The 23,332-nt window shown below is 31.2% G+C and overlaps 2 protein-coding genes across 2 annotated transcripts; both read right to left on the bottom strand.

The window, feature by feature from the left end:
- Positions 1-1,025: 1,025 nt before the first annotated feature.
- Positions 1,026-10,219, bottom strand: LOC111639053 (acetylcholinesterase-like). Its single transcript, XM_023384824.1, has 3 exons — positions 10,085-10,219; positions 1,908-3,422; positions 1,026-1,229 (listed from the first exon to the last, which is right to left on the bottom strand). Exons 2-3 carry the CDS (start codon positions 3,383-3,385, stop codon positions 1,088-1,090), a joined length of 1,620 nt encoding a protein of 539 aa, XP_023240592.1. The 5' UTR covers positions 3,386-3,422; positions 10,085-10,219; the 3' UTR covers positions 1,026-1,087.
- Positions 10,220-13,177: 2,958 nt separating this feature from the next.
- Positions 13,178-17,220, bottom strand: LOC111639060 (monocarboxylate transporter 2-like). The gene is made up of 4 exons (XM_023384833.1): positions 17,068-17,220; positions 14,231-14,374; positions 13,400-14,170; positions 13,178-13,314 (listed from the first exon to the last, which is right to left on the bottom strand). Exons 1-4 carry the CDS (start codon positions 17,183-17,185, stop codon positions 13,178-13,180), a joined length of 1,170 nt encoding a protein of 389 aa, XP_023240601.1. The 5' UTR covers positions 17,186-17,220.
- Positions 17,221-23,332: the final 6,112 nt, after the last annotated feature.

Genomic DNA, 23,332 nt, shown 5'->3' with positions numbered 1-23,332 from the left:
CCATTTTCCCGGAACGTTAAGTGTCTATTCAGTTAAGTTCCTGTTGATTACTATCAGTTTTTAGTCAGACGGCCGGACGACCGATAGGCCCACCAGTGGCCAAGCCACTGGTGGGCCTATCTACATTCCCTGAACATTGGGAGTTCGGTCGTGGGTTCACGCCTTGCTGGGACGGGCTGGCCACGTGGAGTTTTCCTAGTTTTCTCCACGTCTGTAACGCCTAAATAGGGGCCAGTTTCCCTTAAAAAGACTTCCTGGAAGGCATCGCCCAAGTTTTGTGTTGCCATAACTAAACAAACAAACCGGACGATCGAGCGGTCAAGGTGGCAGCCTACCGCTCTGGGAGATTACATTTTACATTTTTATACATTTAGTGGAACACTCCCTCTGACCTGTAGCATTAAATGCTACTGGCTTGAGGTACTCCTCTTTTAATTAACCCTGCTTCGCATATGCTTTGCGGGTAATTATTATTACATAGTCGCGGTCGTAGCCGCGACTATGTAATCATACCGACAATTCTATTTTTTACATTAATTATATTTTTGTTGAGTAAAGTATCCAGAATCGAACCCGGACGGGTTGAAAAATCCCCAGGAGTTTTTCAGGAGTTTTTCAGGTGTTCCCATCCGGATATGTCGGGCCTCGTTCCTCGCTGTTTGCCCGCCCTATTGTGGGCCTGGCCGAACCCGTAATGAACTTGCTAATGGAGGTCCTCTTAGTACCCACAGGGCGGAAATAGTTGTAAAAAAAAATCAATTTTTAGTCAGTGGGAAAAAAATTGTAAAATTATCAATAAGTTAATTCATTTTAACAAAAATTAAGCAAAATATGACAAACTATATTCCCGAATAAGTGGATTTTATTAATTTTCGATTTATTTATTTATATTTTTAATAATAAAATGCTACTGAAAGAGATTTTTCTTTATTTGCATTTTCTATATCACAACAATTTATAAAGTTATTATTAGAAATCAAACTTTATACAATTTTATTTATTGATTAATATTTGTAATTATATAAAGTTAATAATACAAAAATTTATAAGTACTATGCTTAATATTGATATAAAATCATTAAACAGTTTATATGGTCTTCAAGAAATCACAAAATGATTCTCTCCATTTTTCCCCGACCGTACGTCCAGGACCTAATGTTAGATATTTTTTATCGGGTATTTTATATGAAGGCCAATTTACTTCTATTTTTTGCGGTGAATTTACATTCCTGATGAAAAAAAAAGTTATACAATGAATGAAAATTCCTTTAAGTGATATATTCTACAATATTTTGATAATTAACTATTATTCTCATTTTAAATACAGAGATGTTCGTAAGTTCTGCACCTACTGAATCAGAGTAGTTATGATGACCGGATGGCAGAGCGGTCAAGGTGAAAACCTACCGCTCTGGGTGATCCGGGATCAAATCCGGACGGGTCGACAAACCCCAGGAATTTTTCCGGTGGTGGTCCATCCGGATATGTCGACCCCGTTCTCTATCACTCCCTATTGTAAGCCTGGCCAAACCCATAATGGGCTTGCGAAAAGAGGCCCTCTTAGTGCCCACAGGGCGGAAAGTTCAAAATAATAATTATATTTTTAAATTCTTGATTTTTTTATAAAATTATTTCGCGGTTGTCTCTTTTATATTTTACTACTGGTATCCTGCGGGTACTAAGCTCTCTCTTCATACATATAATAGGTTTGGCCAGGCCTGCAATGCAGTAGCTGCCTAACATATCTATATGAGTCAAACTACCAATATTTTCCGAGATTTTTATCTTAACTCGAAATCAGGTGACAAAGAAAGCCAGGCCTTTACCGCTTCTGCTATTCGGTCATCCCAGAATTTGGTTATTACAGGTCACCAATAATAGAGCAAAAAGTATTGTATAATACTTACCCTGTTTTAGCAAAATTACTCCAATATTTTATCATTGCAAGACTCAAATCTTTTTCTTCATCTGTGTAATTTTCATTCAAAAAAGGCTGTCCAAAAACATAAGGAATTTCATCGCCGTGCATGACTCCCATCCATTTTGGCCAAGGATTTTTAGATGATCTATGTGTGAAGAGATACATATATAAATTGGATAAATTAGCGTTTGCAAAGCCATTCATTAACTCATTTACTGGACAGGTAAAGTATAAATCTCCGACTAATTTATCTAACGCGTCCACATAAGTATTAGATTCATTCTTGTATTTAAATTCAAGTATTTCGGTAATGTTATCAAAACTGTGACGAATTTTAGGTAAAAGGCTAAGAAATTGTTCTTTTGAAAGCGTAACTTCATCTTTCATCGGCAATAATTCACCAAATGAATAAATTAGGAAATAAGAGCCTTCTTCTGCGTTAATTCCAGCAAGTATTGGTCCTTCCTTAAAATCACCACTTGATATATATTCTAACGGAGTTTTCTCTAAAAAATCTCCATCAATTACAGGAACGAATGCAAATTCTACTAGTTCTTGGACATCAAGAACCACTTCAAGAATCTGTGAAGCAGTTTTATTTCGTAAACACTGTACCAATTCTGTAAGTTTGTTTTTGTTTCTATGACATTTCAAAGATGATGCAAATTTAAATCCGATATCTTTCATTCTAACGGGACTTGCAACAGCCCATGATGATGATGCTGACCCGCTTTGTAAAATAGCATTTTGAAACAGATGTCGGCTATGACAAGACAGTTGAAGTAAATTGACAGCCACAGCTCCTGCACTTTCACCAAATAAGGTGATTCTGTTAGGATCACCACCAAAACTTTTTATATTATTACGAATCCATTTTAATGATTCAATCATGTCGAACATTCCAGCATTTCCCGGAGCATCAGAAGTTCCAAAATATAAAAATCCAAATGGGCCAACTCGATAATTAAAAGATATTATAATAATATCTCCCTCTGCAGCTAAAATTTCACCATTGTATACATCCAATGTGGATGTTCCTGAATAAAATCCGCCTCCATAAATCCATACTAAAACTGCCGAGGAAGTTGGATAAGGATGTGGTATCCAGATGTTAAGTTTCAAGCAATCTTCATTCATGTCTGTATTAGCATTCCACATATCCGATCCTTCAAATTTACCGAATACCGTATCCAAAGTTTGCCAACAAGAATGTGGTTTTACATCAGCTTTCAATGTACCGTTCCACGGAGAAATTGGTACAGGATAACGAAATCTCAGATTTCCGATAGGAGGCTGTGCATATGGAATACCATAGAAAACATCTATTTTCTTTCCCTGGGGGGTAGAAATTGTCTTTCCTTCGATTTTACCTAATGCAGTTTCGATTACTCGTTGTGCTAATACTTTATGAATAACAAACAGTAAAAATAACATTTTTGGTGGTAGAAACCACATATTGCACATTTGAATGAAGTTTAATTCTTTTAGTGGTGAATCAGTGCTGTAAAAAATACAATAATAAATTTAATTAATCAGAATAAATTTATCAATAAATCATAAAAATTAAATTACATACACGCACATATAAATATACTATTACTAGCTGTTACCAGTGACTTTGCCCGCGCGGATTTTGCAAGCAAACCCCATTTATATTCAGTATTTCAACAACCATAGTAATTGTTATATAACACCTACCGCTGAGAATGATGAAAATTGCCGAGAATCAAACGAACTATTTTCAATTTGATCAATATTCTGGAACGTTTACAATCGTTCTATAATCGAACCAATGTGCAATAACAAATTCGAATTTAAAACGGTTCGAACATTTTTAAAATCGATATAGATAAAAATACTTATAACAATGTCTGAAATGTTATTAATTTAATACACCTAAGTACTCGATGAAGACTAAATGCTCTCCCTCTCCCGCCCGCGGGGGAATTTCGAAAAATCCCTTCTTAGTGTGCATTGCCATGGCGTACCCTACTAAAACGCAGATAAAAACAGAAAATCGCATCTAAAATAGTACAGTAGAAGCCATTCTTCCGGTTAAGACAATGCTCTACCTCTCCCCCCGCGGGGGAATTTCGAAAAATCCCTTCTTAGTGTGCGTTTTAATGACGTACCCTAACTGTGTACCAAATTTCACCTCTTTAGGTTCAGCGGTTTGCTCTGGGCGATGATAAATCAATCAGTAACTCAGTCAGGACAAGTAATTTTATATATTTAGATTAATATATATTTTTAACTATTTCCTCCCTATGGGCACTAAAAAGCCTTTTTTAGAAAGTCCATTAAGTGTTCAGTCAGGCTTACAATGGAGCGGCCCAGTGGTTAGAGATGGGATACAACATAACCTAACGGACAACCTACAAAAAATTCTTGGGGTTTTTTCGACATGTCCGAACTTGGTCTCGGGTTCTTCAGAGTGGTAGGCTGCCATCTTAACTAATGTTCAACAGCGTTTACGTTCTTATTAGCGGTTAAATAGAAGATCGAAGAAGTAAATGCCTGGAAGTAATAGTTTGCTAAGTATCCTTACTTCTTTTCGGCGAATCTCAAAACGGTTTGTCGTTTTCTACTATCAAGATCGACAGAAGAGTATCTGACTCCCCTAGACAAAGAAATTTTGGCACCCCCTACACATTGTCTATATATGTATGTATATTATCATACACAAAAACCCATATATATATGGGCGCCCGCAGAAAATTTTTTAGGGGCAAAGCTGAGGGACAAACAATTACATTAATAAATTTTTATTTAATTATTTTTGGGGTTTATTTCACAAGTAGGTTATAGAAAACAGTATTGCATCAAAGCATCTCGTGATCGAGGGTGTAAGGTTACATAGCTCAATCCCTTTTACGATTATAATTTGTAGAATTTTTTGCTTGATCCGAAATGAGGACAAGTGCCCTGTTTGTCCTCTCTGAGGATGCTCATGCATGCAGATATTTACAATAATAACATCATTATAAACATTTAAAATTTTTTTATTAATTAGCACTAATTAACGATATAACTTTTTTTTGTTTATGACTAAGGCTAGGGACCTCGTATCTTGGTGGCTCAAGTGCCGGTATTCCATTGTAATACCGGCTCTCGTGAGTGATAAAAAGAATGTGTAATGCTATGACATTGTGTAATACAGTGTATTTTGGCTTTGATTTCAAAACAAAAATTAATCTGGTGTAATTTGCCATATTTGTAAACTTTGTGAAAAGTTTTCATTAACTTAAATTTTAAATCTTGATAAGTTGTTCTTATTTTCGCTTAAAGAGTTTATTATATTGTTTTCAAATAAAATTTTGTAAATTTTAATATTATCATCCAATAAAATAATTTTAAATAAGCAATAGCTATCAATTAGTGAAGAATTATATGTACTGTACAATACGTAATAAACCGAACTCCCGATTATCCTTGCTAATTAGCGCATGGGTATGCACGGAAAACCGTAATACACGGATAATCCAATTAAATTATAAAAAAAGTATTTAGAAGTGTTAAATGAACTACAGTACATGAACAGTACATGTAGAGTTCAACTGCGTTAAAATGAAATTTAAATTTTATATTTTTATGTATAATTCTTACATTTTTTTCTAAATTAGCCTATTGTATTTTAGTTTTAGGACAAGTAGGATAATTTCTTCAAATCTGCTTGTTTATAGCACTAACTTTGCCTACTGCAAAGTAGCATTTTGGGTTAACATTTCACCTCATTTCCATCTCTTAGAATTGACGGTTGAGGGAGGTGGATGTTGTTTAAGATACTTTGCCACTTTACAATAATGCTAATATTTTGACGATGCACGGGTAACCGGAAATTCGGTGTATTTAGTAAACCTTTCAAATAATTGAGTTACAGGGTTGTCTCTTTTCCAAATTTTCCATTTTATGATATGCATTCCATGAAATAATAGGTTCGTGAACGGGAATGAAATGGGAGGCGATCTTTTATTAATACATACTGATATTATTTTTATCTTGATACGGAAAACCAGAAAACCTGCTAAAATCAACGGAGGATATTAACATGTTTTCATGATTTTGTAGATAGAATTATTCAGTTATTCGATATCTATTAATCTTTCAAAAATTTATTTCATAAGCAAGAAAAACTTAAATACACTAAACTCTTAAGTTTTATACATTTATTATTTTTATTTTTAACTTTTTTTTTGCCCTACAAGCACTAAGAGGTAGAACCAACCATGAGAATAATTCATTGTTGATTCGGCCAGACTCAATTGGGCAGCGGGATGGTGGAAGAGGAGGCTCAATATATCCGGGACAGACCACCCATGAAAAATTTCTTGGGAGATGTTCTCCAGATTTATAGTACGAATCATAATGTACAGGGTAATCACGATTAAATAGTAAGTGTTCGAAGCTCTCTGTAGAAAGAATTACTCGGTAATTCTCAGTTAAGTTTGGTACATATATTGTCCTGAGTATGCGGTTTCGATTATCGAGGAAAAAATTTACTTTAAAATTTAGCATCTAGGGAAGATTTTGGCGCTGCTGTCTCCCTTAATATATATACTATGTATGTTTTTTAATGAATTTCGGGAGTTAAGAAACAAAGTACGATAATTTTATTTTAATTACAAATGTGGATTGCAGTTTCGTTGATTTAACAAATAACATACTATCAGGCAAAGTAAGCACTGTAACTGTTACTTTCAGCTGTCGAAGAATTGCGAAGAACTTTACTAAAATTCTTTTATATCCAAAGTTCATTAGAAAAGTATCTAATATGCACATTAAGCAGACATTAAGGGCGATAGTAGAGGCTGAATTTTGTTAGTAAAATTGTTCTCCGAATATCGAAACCAAATACTCAGAACAATTTGAGATTTGTCCAACAGTTCTTTCTACCGAGAAGCCTGAACACCTACAGTTTAATTATAATCACTCTGTATAACATGATTCTTAAGTTATAAAAAATAAAATAGATTTAAATTATATCTTAATTCTGATACGATATATTTTTTAAGAAATGTTACAGAAGCTTTTTCTATTATAAGAATGGATTATTAGTTTTAACTTGTCTGAACATTTATCCTGTGTAGTTTTAAACAAAATATTTACGAATTAATCAAAACTATATGATTGTTTATATATTCCTTATTTTATAGCAGTTATATTAGTTGTGTAAAAATATTAATGGTATTTCAATAAGCAAAAACTTGAAAATAATTCTATACAGTAGCCTACTATATAAACAGACTACATAATCGCCATTATTATTGTTCTCTACAGTTCAATAAATGAACCATTTACATTCTTTATGTACTGTACCTGATCACTATTAATTAGGTAATTTGAGTTCTAAACTTTACACATTTAACATTAGTTAAATAATATATTTATACATTCATTTATTGTAGGAAATGTAATGTTTAACAATTATATAATTGATGAACTTTATAATACAGTTCTATAAAAAATTTAATAGTAATTGTAAATGACGAGATATTTGAATTGTTTACACAAAACTACAGCGTATTATTACTGTATAACCGGCTTTAATTTTGTTTTTTATGACAAAATCTCGTGCGTAAAATTCGGCCAACCTAAACGAAAATTTGGGAAATAATTTCTGACGACAATTACTCACGAAAAAGACGATACAAAAAGTTTATATCCGGATCTTTGAAACAAAAAGAAAATTTTGTAACGCAATATCATCGATAGCTTTAGTAGTTTTTTTGCATAACATATAAGACACACTGTACATTAATTAATTACTGAATCTAATTAGAAAATAGTGTGACTCTGAAGAGTAGGCTACTCGACATACGAGAATTCGACACAACTATACGTTTTCTTTTATAAACGAAACAAGCCTTTTGTAATTTAAAAGTTCACTAAGCTGCGCAATTGCGAATCTTACATTACAGATGTCTATCTATAAATACAATTTTATTAATTAAAAATTAAATTCGATTCCTTCACTGATCCCTGCTGCAAGTCTTACAATCTTCTCTCATTTTGTATTTGTTTCTTTTAAATCAGTAAATAAACCAATTAACAATTAATTTTATTTCATTTAGAATAATTGGTTTATAGATAAATATATGTTTTGTAGTAATTTAATATTATTATAGAAGACATTTTATAAGACTGAATAGACAATATTTAAAATGGTTGTTTATAGATAGTGACGTAACAATTGATCCAAACTAGCAAAGATCAAAGATCCGGCTACAGAATACAGGTTAAAGTGCTTTTCCTTGTTTAGTAAATTACGATAATTTTTTTACACTGTTTAATAATCTTTGAATTTTAGTAGAATTACAGTTATTATTTTTTTTATCGATAACTAAATTCCTTATATTAATTTCAAATAAATAATTATCTAGATTTTAATTGATTGCCTTTTAGTCCACTATTGATAATTTACTTTTTTTAATAATCTTTGAATTTTAGTAGAATTACAGTTATTATTTTTTTTATCGATAACTAAATTCCTTATATAAATTTCAAATAAATAATTATCTATCTCTATGTAAATTATAGATATAGTGAAGAATTATCTAATTAACTTTTAATCTACAATAGTCTGCAGTGATAAAATACTCTAATGGAGTTAGACATCTTTCTACATAAATGCTTAAGACGGTTTATTTAATGTTATGGCAAAAATTTTTATAACAAACTTTTGTAAATATTTGTATAATGTCTCTTTAGCTTCGAAGTTTTTTTTTTTCTAAAAGTTAATTAAATTGTTCCATTAAAAGAAGAAGGAAATTGGAATAAATCTGAAATGATTGCTCCGTGTTGATGTTTCTTTGAATCCCTATAGGATGAGATTCTGCCAATAGAGAACATGGAATTCTTCATCGTATATGAGAACCAATAGGCTTTCGGAGGATTTAAGAGAAGTGACAATGCAGAAATATTGCTCAAAACTAGTTTCTCTCTCTAGGGAATTGTTAGTATTGATTCCTATATCATCCAAAATAATTACTGATACCTGTAAAGAACAAAATAATCTAAATTGGCTTGCTAAAAAGTTAAATTTCGATCGCTCTTTATTTCTGTTATAAAATCTCTATTTTGGTAGAAAAATAACGTTAAATTTGTAGTAAAAAGTAGCAGATAATTAACAAATAATTAACTCTGTTNTAAAAATAATGCCAAATGTTTAAAATTAAACTTAACTAATTGATTCCCCATTTAAAAACTACTGCATTAAATAAAAAGTTTTAAAATAATTTCAATCATTTTTAATTCTTTCCATCCTGTGGGTACTAAAAGGGTTTTTTTTACATTTAGTTCAGTCTTAATTTTCTAAAACTTCATTCATTTTTGGTTAGTTAAATTGTGGTTTATCAAAACTTTCTAATCTTATTAAATTTAAAAATAATGCCAAATGTTTAAAATTAAACTTAACTAATTGATTCCCCATTTAAAAACTACTGCATTAAATAAAAAGTTTTAAAATAATTTCAATCATTTTTAATTCTTTCCATCCTGTGGGTACTAAAAGGGTTTTTTTTACAGGCTCTGCCGTTCATCCAAGCCCATAATGGAAGAAACCGGGTGATGAAGGATGGCGCCCGACATATCCACCATGAAAAATTCCTAGGATTCTCTGTCCAGATCGATCCCAGATCCTCTAAAGCTGTAGGCTAATGCTATACCGCCACGACTAGTCGTATATTTAAATTAATATTATAATAATATTTTCCATTCTTCTGACTTTANTGACAGCCACAGCTCCTGCACTTTCACCAAATAAGGTGATTCTGTTAGGATCACCACCAAAACTTTTTATATTATTACGAATCCATTTTAATGATTCAATCATGTCGAACATTCCAGCATTTCCCGGAGCATCAGAAGTTCCAAAATATAAAAATCCAAATGGGCCAACTCGATAATTAAAAGATATTATAATAATATTTTCCATTCTTCTGACTTTAAAAAAATCAAGTTTTGTAACAATATCACACGATTTTTATAATTTAAGAATCGTAAATTCTCTGCGCGGGTCAAATATAAGATACTAATTTAATCTATTCTCCACTCTGTTCTAGAGACTTATAAATACTTTAAATATTTCGAACAACTTATAAAAAACATCTACATAATTATTTAATAAAAATAATTCCTATCAAAGAAATAATACTTCATACAAACCTGGGAAGACAGGAACACTAAATTGAACGAACTAACTGCTGTCTGATGATCTTATTGGTCAGTTATTACTTTAAATTTCACAAAATGAGATAAAGTTTCAATATTCATGTTTAAAAATGTAAACATAATCTTTCGCTTCGGCTTACAATACTGTAATTTTATTCTTTTATCATACTTTAAAAATCAAAAATTAATTCTTGTATCCTTTTACAATTCTCAAATATAATTTGATATATAAAAATACTTTCTGTATAATTTAAATTAATTTTTTAAAGTAACTAATTAAACTCATTAATAAAATGTTTTATAAATGAGATGGTTTGATTATTGATGTCAGTGAAATATATTTTATTTAGCAGTTTCATCTTCTAGCTAAATATATGATATAAATTCCCTGAAAAATTTCAATACAACCACAAAATAAAATTAGATATGACTTATGGCCCTCACTTTGGAATTCTTTGCTGGTAAGTTCCTCTTCAGATTTTCAAAAATCATTAAACACTGGTAGTCGGTCGTGAGTTTGGGCATGGATAACGGGCTGACCACGTGGAGTTTTCCGGGTTTTCTTCACGTTTGTAACATCTAAATAGGGACCAACTTCACATAAAAATCTCCCCGGGATGCATCCCCTCGGCAGATTGTTCAAGTGTCACGTTGAAGTAACCAAATAATCCAAACTAATTCTAATAATTTCTTTATAAACGCAATATTTACGAGAACACACTTTCCACGTAGTATATACAATTTGATGACTTTATTATCACATAAAAGCAATTATTCTTGCATTTTTACAAGATTTTATTTTATTTAAACAAGTCGTATGAAGTCTTTCGAACGTTAAGGTTAGCAATTTCGATCACAAGCGGCCATCACAACCTATCCAATACGAATTACTTTTGAAATATTAATAGTAGATCAGTATTAATTAATAGTCGTTGACCGTCCTCTCTTCCGGGAAGAAGTCAACGACTACTTTTGATCGAATTAACTTCGAGTCTTTTCTGTAACAGTTCCATCTTTCTATCGTACCAGCGGTATGGTGATATTCGAATAGGAAAATTACATAATATAAGGTTACCGGCCAGCACAAAATATGTTTTAGATGGTTTTCCAGGATGGCGAATTTAAATATTGTTTTTTTTTTTTTTTTGTTTAGAGATCAGTTGGGCTTCTGCTACTGATTCGGTACTTTGATTTCTAGCTTGAATTTCAGCCCCTCAAAAATGTCCATGTAATAATCGACCCCATAAATTTGACCTGAAGAAATGGTCTAAAAAATTCGACTTTGACACGAGTATATACGGTATACGGTATATATAAATCAAATGCTATAATATATTATATTATAGCATTTGATTTTACGTTACTTACGTAAGGGTTTATCACACCAAGTGACCAATCTAACACATTTTTAAAATTCTTTCTTCCTCTATTTAAAGAATTTTTAAAATGTGTTAGATTGATCACTCGGTGTGATAAACCTTTACGTAAGAATAACCTTTGTAGTTATATAAATCAAATACTGTAATATAATATAATAGAAGAATTAGAATAACGAAATAATCTAATAATATTAATGTTTGTTTTATTTCTTGCCCTAGAAACGCTGGGCTTATCTGCTATTATATTTAATATTTTACTTTTTTCCTCTCAATATTGCATCTAATAAGAGTGTTAAGCTTTATAATCAATATTGTCTCAAATGGTAGTGGTCAATTCGACGAACGTACTTTTTTGAAATAATGTGCTATCAATATAATTGTTTTTAAATATTAGCCACTTCAAATTTATTAACATTTATTTGATCGCCATTTAAATAAACATGAATATCAAATGAATAATTTTTCGACTCAAATTAATAAAAGTCAAACTAAAAATTTTGTTGTTAATTGTTTTGCAAAAATTCTTGCAGAAATCGAAATTTTCTTTTTTCATATCTTTAATTGTGTGTTTTGAACACTAAAGGGACATTTTTTTTTCCTTACCCATGGTGGTTCGGCCAGACCCATAATAGGAGCTAGGAAATGGAATCAAGACAATTAGTGTAAAAATTGGTCGTTTGTCTCTGAGACAGAACTTTTTATTTATAAGTGAAACAAAATCTTATTTAAAATCTTTTTGAAAACTTAGGCAAAACACAGACTATATTTTCGTACTACCTTAAAATTTGTATCGATTAATCCGCTCTCATCTTTCAGTTCTTCTTCAGTTTACTATTTATTTTACCACTACTTTATCCTCTTGGAATTTCTCTATGAGACATCTTTTGCATTTATCTGATAATTCGTAATAATTAAATTGTACGTTATAGTTTGTTAAAAGCTCTTGTAGCATAATTTCTTAATTTTTCTTATTGTATCATCCGTTCTAAACCAGAGCCAACTGTATACAGTCGACCCCCCTATAAGATCATTGATTTTTCCGTTTTATCTGAATTACATGTTGTACGAGTCACTTAGATTTTACAAATACGTGTGCCGGACTGTGAATGGCTCACATATTTGTAAAATCTAAGTGACTCGTACAACATGTAATTCAGATAGAACGGAAAAATCAATGATCTTATAGAGGGGTCGACTGTATTACAATATTACACAATAAGATATATTGTGATATAATCAAATAGGGATATATTCTGATTATACACTATAACCTGTTCAAAACAGAACCTTAACTAAGTGGGAAGAATTCTTTGGAATGTTAAAATATGTTAAAAACCTGTTCAAGACGGAAACCTATCAAACCGAAAAAATATTCGATACCGGGCAAGTCCGGTTTACACAGGTTTTTCTGTATATACAGCATATATATTACTTGTAGATACAGTCACACACAGCTATTTCATTACCATTAAAACACGCGTTTCACTTGATACAGAAGTATCCAAACTTTACAACATTTTCTTTGATTATTAAAAAAAAACGTATTATTATAATAAAAAATAATGAAAAGGATCATACAAGTAAAAGTTTTATTCTTTCATAAATTTTTATATTTTTCGTATAAACTTTACATTTTACTTTTCATATAATTAATCAATAATACTAATTCCACAAATGTCGAAAAAATTCGATTACTTATGTTAAATGTTTACGGAACAACTTGGTTATTTCTATTTTGGCATTTGTTTATCAGTGGTTCCAACATCCATACAAATGCAGAAATGAATAACAAGGAAGCAAGTAAGTAGAAAAGATAATCGTATCGATTTATTTCTTCAAAATACGCTGAAACATAATTTTAAACGTCAATTTTTAATGTTTTGATATTTTAATTTTAAAAATGATCTAATATATAAATTAAAACACTTACCTATTATAGGTACTTGAAGAAATAAAACAAATCCAATAATAAAATTCGTAAATCCTATTGCAACAGGTAACTTGGTTAAGTCTACGTATTCCGTGAGGAGGATATGCTGTTCTACTCGAAGACATCCAAAGCCAATTCCAATGGCACAAAATATTATCAAGAATCCTACATATTCCCATAAATATGGAAGTGAACAGGTTAAACCTCCCAACCAGAAGAAACATATTATAACGAATTTAACTTTACTGATAATTCCAAGATCTAGAATCCAGCCGACGGCAAGTCGTGCAATAAGATCAGTAATAGCATTTGCAGGTATAAAGAAAATTGCATTAAATTTATTTATTCCTGTTTTTACTGTAAAATCTAGTATAATGGTCAACAATATAGACATATATAAGTGATAGATAGAAAATGTAAATGATATCATTAAAAATAATGGATTTTTAAAAAAATCCCAACTTATTTTTATAACTTTGAATTTATCGTTCGTATCCGATTCATTTTTGAGCGAATTTTCTGTGTCTGTAGCCATTTTTGGTTCATAATAAAGACAGGCAGCTGGCAAACACTGAAGTATAATTCCTCCGAAAATCAGAAAACTGCCTTTGATACCGTAGTTTTCGATTAGCACAGAAGATAATGGAGCAAGCACGAATGATCCAATAGACGAACCACAAGTTGCTATACCCATTGCTCTAGTTTTGTACCGATTAAAGTACATACCGATGATGACTGGATTAAAAGAATAAAATATGCCAATTCCCATACCTATAAAACACTACAATATAAATGAATTCTTAAAATTGAATGAAATTTTTCTTGACTTACCATTTATAACACCTAAAGCGAAGAGAATAACGAGAAAATTTGTAGAAAAGTAGCATACTATGCTTCCTGTTGCTGCAAGAATACTTCCAATGATTGCTATTTTCCTGATCGAAACGTAATACATCAGTGGAGAAAACATTAGACCTATATAATGTATCAAAATTTAAATAATTAAATGCGATCGCGAAGTGTGATTTATGCTTTTAATTAACAAAACAGCGTATTTGATATTGAGCTTCGTACACATTTATTTTCATACATTTTTTTTTGTTTTTTCCAGACCTTCCCTTCATTTATTGTGCTCAATGATAATTTATCTTCTATGATAATGAATAATAGGCTTAATTCATTATCAATTTGTACTTTTTTTTTAACTCTTTCCGCCCTGTGGGCACTAAGAGGGTCTCATTTTTTGCAAGCCCATTATGGGTTCATCCGCCCTGTGGGCACTAAGAGGGCCTCATTTTTTGCAAGCCCATTATGGGTTCAGCCAGGTCCACAATGGGGCTGCCGGGTGGTGAGGGACCGACATATCCGAACGGACCACCCCCCGAAAAATTCCTGGGGATTTTTCGACCCGTTCGGATTCGAACCCGGGTCCCCCAGAGCGGTAGGCTGCCACCTTGACCGCTCGGCCATCCGGCCGCTATCAATATGTACTAATAATAACGATACTTCTTCGAAATTTAATGAAATAATTATATTGTATGTATTTATACAATCTCGTGAATGTAAATAAAGTATTATAATATATGAACTTTATATAAAAACATAAATTTCATTCAATTTTTTATAATCATGACATTAATAAGTTACTATCACATTTTTGCGTTATTGATACTTAATAATACAATAATAATATTAATAATCATAATATATATATATATTAATAATCATNATGAATTCCATGTTGTACGAGTCACTTAGATTTTACAAATATGTAAGCCGTTCACAGCCCGGCACACGTATTTGTAAAATCTAAGTGACTCGTACAACATGGAATTCATATAAAACGGAATTATCAACAGTGTTATAGGAAGTCGACTGTACATATTTCGATATTTATTATATGAATAATAATAACTTTTCTTTTTGCTACTCAGCACCACGTGGAGAATTGTTTTCGAGTTCTCAGTGTTGCAATAGTAATATGATAGTATCCATAGCTGTCCACTATATCCGACTATATCCGCAGCAATAGGAAAGGTAAAACTTGATGAGGATTTTACTTATTAGCAATTGCAATGTTTCTTTTTCATATAAAACTCGTCCCTACCTTTAAAATTAAGCTTTTTGCCATTTTATAATTATTAATAATATAAAAAGTAGTTTATAATAAAATCTTCTAATAGATAGCGCAATACACAACTTTATTTATTGTGATTAATAATATAAAACTTTTTTTCAATTAAAATCTCGTAACAGTTGGGAATGTTACGCAACTCGTTGCTGGATTATTTAAATTAATTCTACCCGCTGGACTTGCAACTTTAATTAAAGCCCAGCACAAACTAAGCGATATTGAAGCAAACTGATTGAAGTGACGTCGAACGAAATTCATTTGAACATTGCAGGGTCGACCATTGATCGCCCGGTCATCGACTCGACTTCATTATATGTCATACTCTTGTGTTTTACTCTCCGCCCTGTGGATACTAAAAGAGCCTCTTTTAGCAAACCCATTATAAGTTCGTCCACAATAGGGCGAACAAGAGGTGAGGAACGGGGCCCGACATATCCGGATGGATCAACACCTGAAAAATTCCTGGGGCTTTTTTGACCCGGGTCCCCAGAGCGATAGGTTTTCACCTTGACCGCTTGGCCATCCGGCTTACGTCATACTCTTCGATGGAAAATAGGCGGTCGAAGGGATCGTCTACTTTCCGTCAAAGAGTATGACGTTGACGAATATGACTGGTATCCAAGAAGTTGGATTTTTTGGAAGACAATCTGCGACACTCGTGCGCATTTGAAAGTTTGCAAGAAAGGAACATGCACCGTAGGCCACAAAGAAGTCTTGCAACTGTTTGTGCTGTGAACTTTGTTTTATTTCAGTAATGGCAAGTTTATTTTTATAATAAATTGTTTTATTGATTTTATTGAAATTATCAAAGTTATGTACTGTACTGTACAGTACTGTAGGCAACATATCACGGCGGCAAATTTATTCTCTATCAGGTCCCCGTTTTTGTTTTTGTTTATTTATTAAATTTCTGCCAAATAGACAAGAAATAAAAGCAGCCAAAGATAACATCAACAAATAGTTATCGCTGATGGTCACCATTTTACAAACTACTTAGTGACAGTTCATAGAAGGATAAACGAAATGTTCATCGGTTCTTTATAACTATGACACGAGTGACAAGGGGCAAGATCGTCGAAAAACAGTCTCGTGATTATAAAAATCACCTGTGAAGTCTCATCAAAAGCAATCATATTGATTAGCCTGTGGCTGGCTTACAGCTCTCTCTCCTATTGTATGCTTTCAACCCAGCGAAAATAAGACTCGATATATCACTTCTTGTGGCTCAAGCACCATTTTCATCGCGCAATTTAACAATTCCAATAATACCTTTAACATGGCTAAAAGTGTTGAACACGATAACTAATTACATTTGTATTAGTAACAATATTTTAAAAATTAGATTTACAAATGGCATGATTAGATCCAGTAAAATCCTCAAAGAAAAAAATTGAAAATTAAATTTATTATAACTTATTTACACGATGATACTATGTTAATTAATATCATCAATGATTCGATGCATGTCCAATATACCTGCTTATATTAAACAAGTTAATGTATGTGAAATATAATATTACACTCGTTTTTTTACCTGATAAATGAATGAACGTGGACATTAAACTGTAAGGCCAAGCAGCTTCTTCGCTAGTAAATCCCAAATTCCTCTTGAAAGCTTCATAAAATACACTTCTGGACTTTGAGAATCCCATTGTAGTAAAACTAGATATAAAACATGCAAAAACAATTACCCATGCCCAACCTTTATCTCGCGCATCATTGTCAACTTTAGTAGTTTCCATTATTAAAACTGAACCGATATCAGATCTTCTCCGCTAGCTTATTTAAATAATAATGCTTTTTATAATTACTGTATTTTAACATTTATAAATATTTTTGAGATTATTCCTTAAAAAATGAATTTTACACGAGTAATCCATTTTCCTGAAGTAATATCAATTAATAATAGTATTAATATCGTATGTTATCATCAATCGCAGTTGGAAAGAATAAGATTGCCAAATCAACAGAATAATGCACGTTTCCAAAGATAGATTATACTGTTTCTATTTATAAAGTACTTATCGTATTTGCTATATTTATGAGAATGATTTGTTTCTTTTTTCTTTTATGATGAAATTAAATGATTCCTAAAACCAATCTACTTCCTCCAAAATTAATTTTTGAAAATAAAATTTTGCACAATTTTGTATAATATTTTGATACATCACCCAATCCACAGAACAAAAACGTGTAAGGTTTCAAAATACTTCACCAAATTTAGTTTTTCTCTGTGAGCAATATTCCAATATTAAAACTTCAATCACTAATCGCTGGTCTCAGCTAGAGAGTTCATATTTAAATTTAGATGTTACAAAAACAACGCAACACATTAAACTGATTTTGTTTTACGTGACCTCGAAATCTCTGTTGGTTATACAACATAAAGGACTTTTAAAATGATTTACGTGATCAACAAAAAAGGTCTGGTTGTCCATACATTACTTCCTATGTAACTACATTAACAAAATTAATATAGCCTATCTTTAATGCTTTTGGAATAAAAAAGGATACAAGGGATTTTTGACTCACCCTATATCAATACATATATATAGACTATATACATATCAATACATTTTCTTGCATTTTCCACAAATACAAAATTATTCAGTATTTTTTCCAGTTCATTAGATGCTGTCCTTAAATATTCAGATTTTAACAAAATAATTCCTTATCCAATCTACAGAACAGCCTAGAGTAGAGGTTGCTAACCTTTCTGACCTCACGGACCACTAAACTCATAATTTTGAATCCCACGGACTACTATCATGACTTTTTTAAACGATACAAACATCTATACAATAATCATAAGTTTCATTTTACTTTATTAATATGAAATCCATTTGTTTAATTATAACAAACTAGCAGATAAGACCGGCGTTGTTCGGGCAAAAAGTAACGATAGCGAAGATTAAGATTATTACATTATAACCAATCTTATCCGTTTTTACAAAATGCAGAAATTAGGTCCTCCTGTTTCCAGACTAATTAGAAAATTTTTAGATGGGTCTAAAAATATGTTCGCTTTCTCGCAAAAAACTGCATCTGCGCCTGTAATGCATCTTGCACATCGCTTTCTCTTAACACTTTCCCCCCGGAAGTGTTAACAATGGAAGTGTTAAGAGAAAGCGATGTGCAAGATTTACAAGCGCAGATGCAGTTTTTTGCGTTTGGGAATTTCGAAAAATTCCTTCTTAGTTTACATTCTCGTGATGTACCCTGTATACCAAATTTCAACCTTCAAATCCTAACCGTTTGGGCTCTGCGCTTATCATCATCATCAACCCATCTGGATTATACATAGATTAGTATGAAGTTTGTTGCTGCTTGTTTGAAATAAGTTTATGGATTCTTGGCTCTTTTTTACGAAGAACAATCATACAACATTATTTATTGATTTATTAACATTATTATTTATTGATAACAGTCATTTTGTGTTTGGTTTTAGATTCGAATAAAAACCCGAGTGAGAAAAAGCAAACCAAGCATTTTGCATTTCTTTCGTAATACTTCGCGTAATCTTGAGTTGATCAATGTCCAAATTTCTTCACGGACCACCGGTTGGCGGCCGCTGGCCTAAAAAGTAACGGAAGCTTTGGGCAAAATATATATTAGGGCTCCTACAGGTAACTAGATTATTACATTAAAATGAAGGAAGTAAAAGCACAATGTATAGGAAGTAAAAAAAAAAAAAAAACGTAAAGGCATCCTTACTTCGTTTGAGCCTAGGGAATTTTCACTTCTGAGTGTTCCTCTCAAACAAGGAAACACAGTCAGTAGTATAACTAGGAAGAGAAATTGCGCCCATTGCTTTTTTTACGCCAAAATTTTTAATAGGGGAGCGGATGGGACTCCTATCACATTTTGTCTTACTTGTAATTTGACAATTCGGATCTATTTTTGCTTTCTCGGCTCTGTTATATATAATGAAAATATCCAAATAGAGGCCAATTTTCTACAAAGTTCTCCCGAGAAGCAGTCTCCCTCGGCCGATTGCCCCATGCATTACGTTGTCCTATCCCATCAATCAAATTTCAATTTCTCAGCTGTTATGTATACATAACAAAGTATTGGAATCGTGTCAAATTTGACCCTCCGAGTTTCTTGCAAATCTACACGTTTTGAAACCTCTGAATGCAAAAAAGTCAAAAAAAAAAATCGTGGATATTTGTGCAGAATTGTATTTCTCACCACGATGCTCATCACGATACACACTTCTAAATCTTATCTACGCTCATTGTATGAATTAAGACTGAATTTGTCTTGTCGACAAAGTAGTGACGTCGCTCTATCGTCAGCGTTCGTCATGAGCTGAAATTAAATAGATTTTTACGTAAAGATTAAGAGTTATTTTCCGATCTTTAGCTTATCCTAGAATTTCGAAGAAAAATATGATCTGTATCCGGGATATAAATAATTATATTTGGAATACATTATAAAATAAATTATCGTGGAGGGGAAATGATATTAAATGACAACTTTAAGAAATGAAAAATGATTATGTTCTGCAAACTCCATGATAGGTAAATAATATTGCTGTGTAATATCCGGCCTACTGTATGCACATGGCAGATGGATGTTCTGTAGGCCATTAAAGCGATTCAGAACTTCCTTGTGTGCACGACTTATCGTCCACAATAGTAAGGAAATGCATCTCAAGGCTTTCACCCCCGCCCTGTGGGCACTAAGAGGGCCTCTTTTATCAACCCATTGTGGGTTCGGCCAAGACCACAATGGGGCAGCCGAGTGGTGAGGGACGGGGACTAGCATATCGGACGGACCCCCCCTGAATTACTTAACAATTTTTATTTCTATTAATATAAAAAAAATTTCAGCCTGTTATGTTTGAATTTAGTATATTTTATGTCGATTGGTTTGGTTTATTTATACATGGCAACGCGAGACATGGGCGATCTTTATATTTTGCCATTACCAGTTTGATCATATGATGAGAGGGGACAGACAAAGATAAAAGTTGGATCCGAATTAAAATCCTGAATGGCAGGTAGACTTTTCTTCCTGCATCGTAATTTTTTATATGTTTATGTTGAATGTTAAATTGTTTAGCATCTTTTGTACACTTCAGTATTTTTGTCTTTTTCTTTTTTCATGCTGAATTCTTCTTTTAAAAGATCATTCACTTTGTTTAGAGGATATTGCAGATTATTTTCTGCTGTGAGGGCTGTCATCTGCAAAGCAAATTGTACTGAAGAGCTTGCCATTCACTTTAAGACCGTATATCGAGTATATAAATTCCCCAATCATTCTACTGTACGTAGTTAGGCAGGAATGTGGTTTATTACCATTACTAACTCCTTTCGACATTTTTATTTCTGTTTTATTTGCTTCTAATTACTGTATTATTAAATCAAAATTTTTATAATGTAAACAAATACTGTATATTAATTTTTCTTCAATATCTGAATATTTAAAGGAGACATCTAATTTATATTTAAGAAAACGTTTCTACTACAGTATTATATTTACATGAAACAAATTTATTTTCTTTAATATTATTCAAATTAATAAAGCACACTTTCTTCATAAATTTATTTCAAATGAAAAACAAAATAAATTACAAATCATTCTGATTTAACCTAATCAGTATTGCAATAAAATTGAACATATATATAATATTAAATATCAATTATTTTAAGTATAAACTATTATCTACATGCTTATTATGAACAGTCATAATATTGATATTTAATAAGATCAGTAAATACAACATGAAAGCTATTATCACAGAAACTGTAGCTTACAATATGCTTAAATTTTTAAGCATATAAAACAATTAGACATCAATTTTTTTTTTAATCAGACAATGTTAAATTTCTTAAATTTATATTCAAAATACAAAATGACATATAATGTATATAGGCAAATATTGAATGTAGCAAATTAAAAATATTTTCGTTATTTTAATACTTTTCTTTTGTATAATTATATAAAGAAAATGCTCAAAAAAATTAATATTTTCTCATTAAATGGAACAATCCTAATTTAGGAAAATGATATGCATATCAGCAAATCAGCTGATTGAGTGACAGAGTTTTGGTTATTGTATATGAAAGTGTTTAGATTTTTACGATTTATCAAAAGTAATTTCTCATAAATATGTTTAAAATTTATCAATAATGTGGACATGAAACATTTTTTTCATTTGTTTTTTCTGTTTGCTAGATAAACTGTATCCTTACAAAGGAGTTTGTTTAATATAAATATTAATACATTAAGATTTTAAAAACAATTAGCTAAAATTATCAAATCACTTATCGCTGTCTTCAATACCTCCTTGTGTCATCAGATCAGCAATGTTCTTTTCGAGATCATCTATGCGATGACCCATATCATCTAGTATGAAATGTTAAAGAAATTAAGACACAGGCACATAAAATTAATTTATTGGTGGTAATTAGAAATAGTAAGAATATTAATTATCTCTCATAATTTTTATTAGTAAATATAGCCACTCAGAATTTATTTGCTACTTCAAGTTTTATACATCGTTACTAATTCTAAAATTAATGGAATAATAATTAATTTTACCACAGGATGAAGGTCTAACTGTCTATCTTTCATCCAAGTTAGTCACAATGATTAAAATCTAGCAAAAGAATAAACCAAAAAAATTAAGCTTTTACTTCTAGATATTTAGTGATAACATATCTACAACTGTGTGTTAAATTAAATTGTTGAAATATATAAATTTAGAATACACAATTTTTTCTAGTTTGATAAAATTGTGTATTCTATAATGGAATTAAAATTTGCTTTCAACTAATGCCAGAAGCAAAAATAAAATAAATAAAAATTTTACAAAAAAAATAAAGTAATTGTAAAGATTTTTGTAACATTCTTAATTATATTAGAATTTTAATAAACAAAAATGCTGTCTGAAAAGCATATTTGCATTTTAAAGAAAAAGTTCTAAAATGATAAAAATGCACTAATTTACAATTTCTGTAGGTCTGTTATGAACCAATGCATTTTTGTCACTTGGATCATTTTATGTATGTATATATATACTGCTGTGCAAAACTTAAGCAATGATTGTTTTTTTGCCATAACTCTGCAAGAAATCACTTGGGAGACATGATATTCAGAATATAGACATAGTATTTTGTACTTAAAAGATGAATAAAGCATACTAGCCAAAAATGAATAGAATACATATAGTATGGAATCAAAGCCACCTTCTTATTGTAGTCTTGCACTGCACATGCTGATTTGCACACATTTTGCATGCCCACACATCACCTGTGATGTTATCTTCATGCATACAAATCACCTTTCTACTGAATTGGATGTTCACTGTACTGTCAAAACAAGCCATTTTCTACAATTTTATGGCTGTTTGCTTAAAAATTATATATATATATATAAAGTGTATATATATATATATACACTTTTTTAAACGTGTGTTACTTTATAAGAATCTAATAAACACAAATTGTTAGATTTTAGTCTAATGTTTTCATTAAATTTCAATCTAATAGTTGTCTCCAAAACAAATGTTTTTAAAAACTTTTCATAAATTCAAGATTTTTCAGTTCATGTCTGTCCTAAGATGAAAAACTTCTCTAAGTTTGGAAGATTGGCATGATATCCAAAAGCACTTTCATTCTTGAAATTTAAAAAATTTTTGTTCTTGAAACAGAAAGTTGAATTGAATTTTATATCTGAGATATTTCCTTAAATAAGTAGGATAATTGTTACATAATATTAGATAACTTTTAATAACTTAAATATATAATAGTTTTAAACATATATAAATTTAAATAATTTAACTAGATTAA

The sequence above is a fragment of the Centruroides sculpturatus genome, unplaced genomic scaffold (genome assembly GCF_000671375.1).
Source record: "Centruroides sculpturatus isolate CEXI.00-Female unplaced genomic scaffold, Cexi_2.0 scaffold1300, whole genome shotgun sequence".
NCBI lineage: Eukaryota > Metazoa > Arthropoda > Arachnida > Scorpiones > Buthidae > Centruroides > Centruroides sculpturatus.
Note: the sequence above shows the minus strand (reverse complement) of the source record. Positions and strands in the feature narration are given on the sequence as shown.

Coding starts and splice junctions, on each gene's coding strand:
- LOC111639060 (XM_023384833.1), bottom strand. CDS start 17,185: ATGGGATTCTCAAAGTCCAGAAGTGTATTTTATGAAGCTTTCAAGAGG. Junction 14,375..17,067: donor CACGTTCATTCATTTATCAG/GTAAAAAAACGA, acceptor TACATTATATAG/GTCTAATGTTTTCTCCACTG. Junction 13,315..13,399: donor TCTTCAAGTACCTATAATAG/GTAAGTGTTTTA, acceptor ATTATGTTTCAG/CGTATTTTGAAGAAATAAAT.
- LOC111639053 (XM_023384824.1), bottom strand. CDS start 3,385: ATGTGCAATATGTGGTTTCTACCACCAAAAATGTTATTTTTACTGTTT. Junction 1,230..1,907: donor AGTAATTTTGCTAAAACAGG/GTAAGTATTATA, acceptor TTTTTTCATCAG/GAATGTAAATTCACCGCAAA.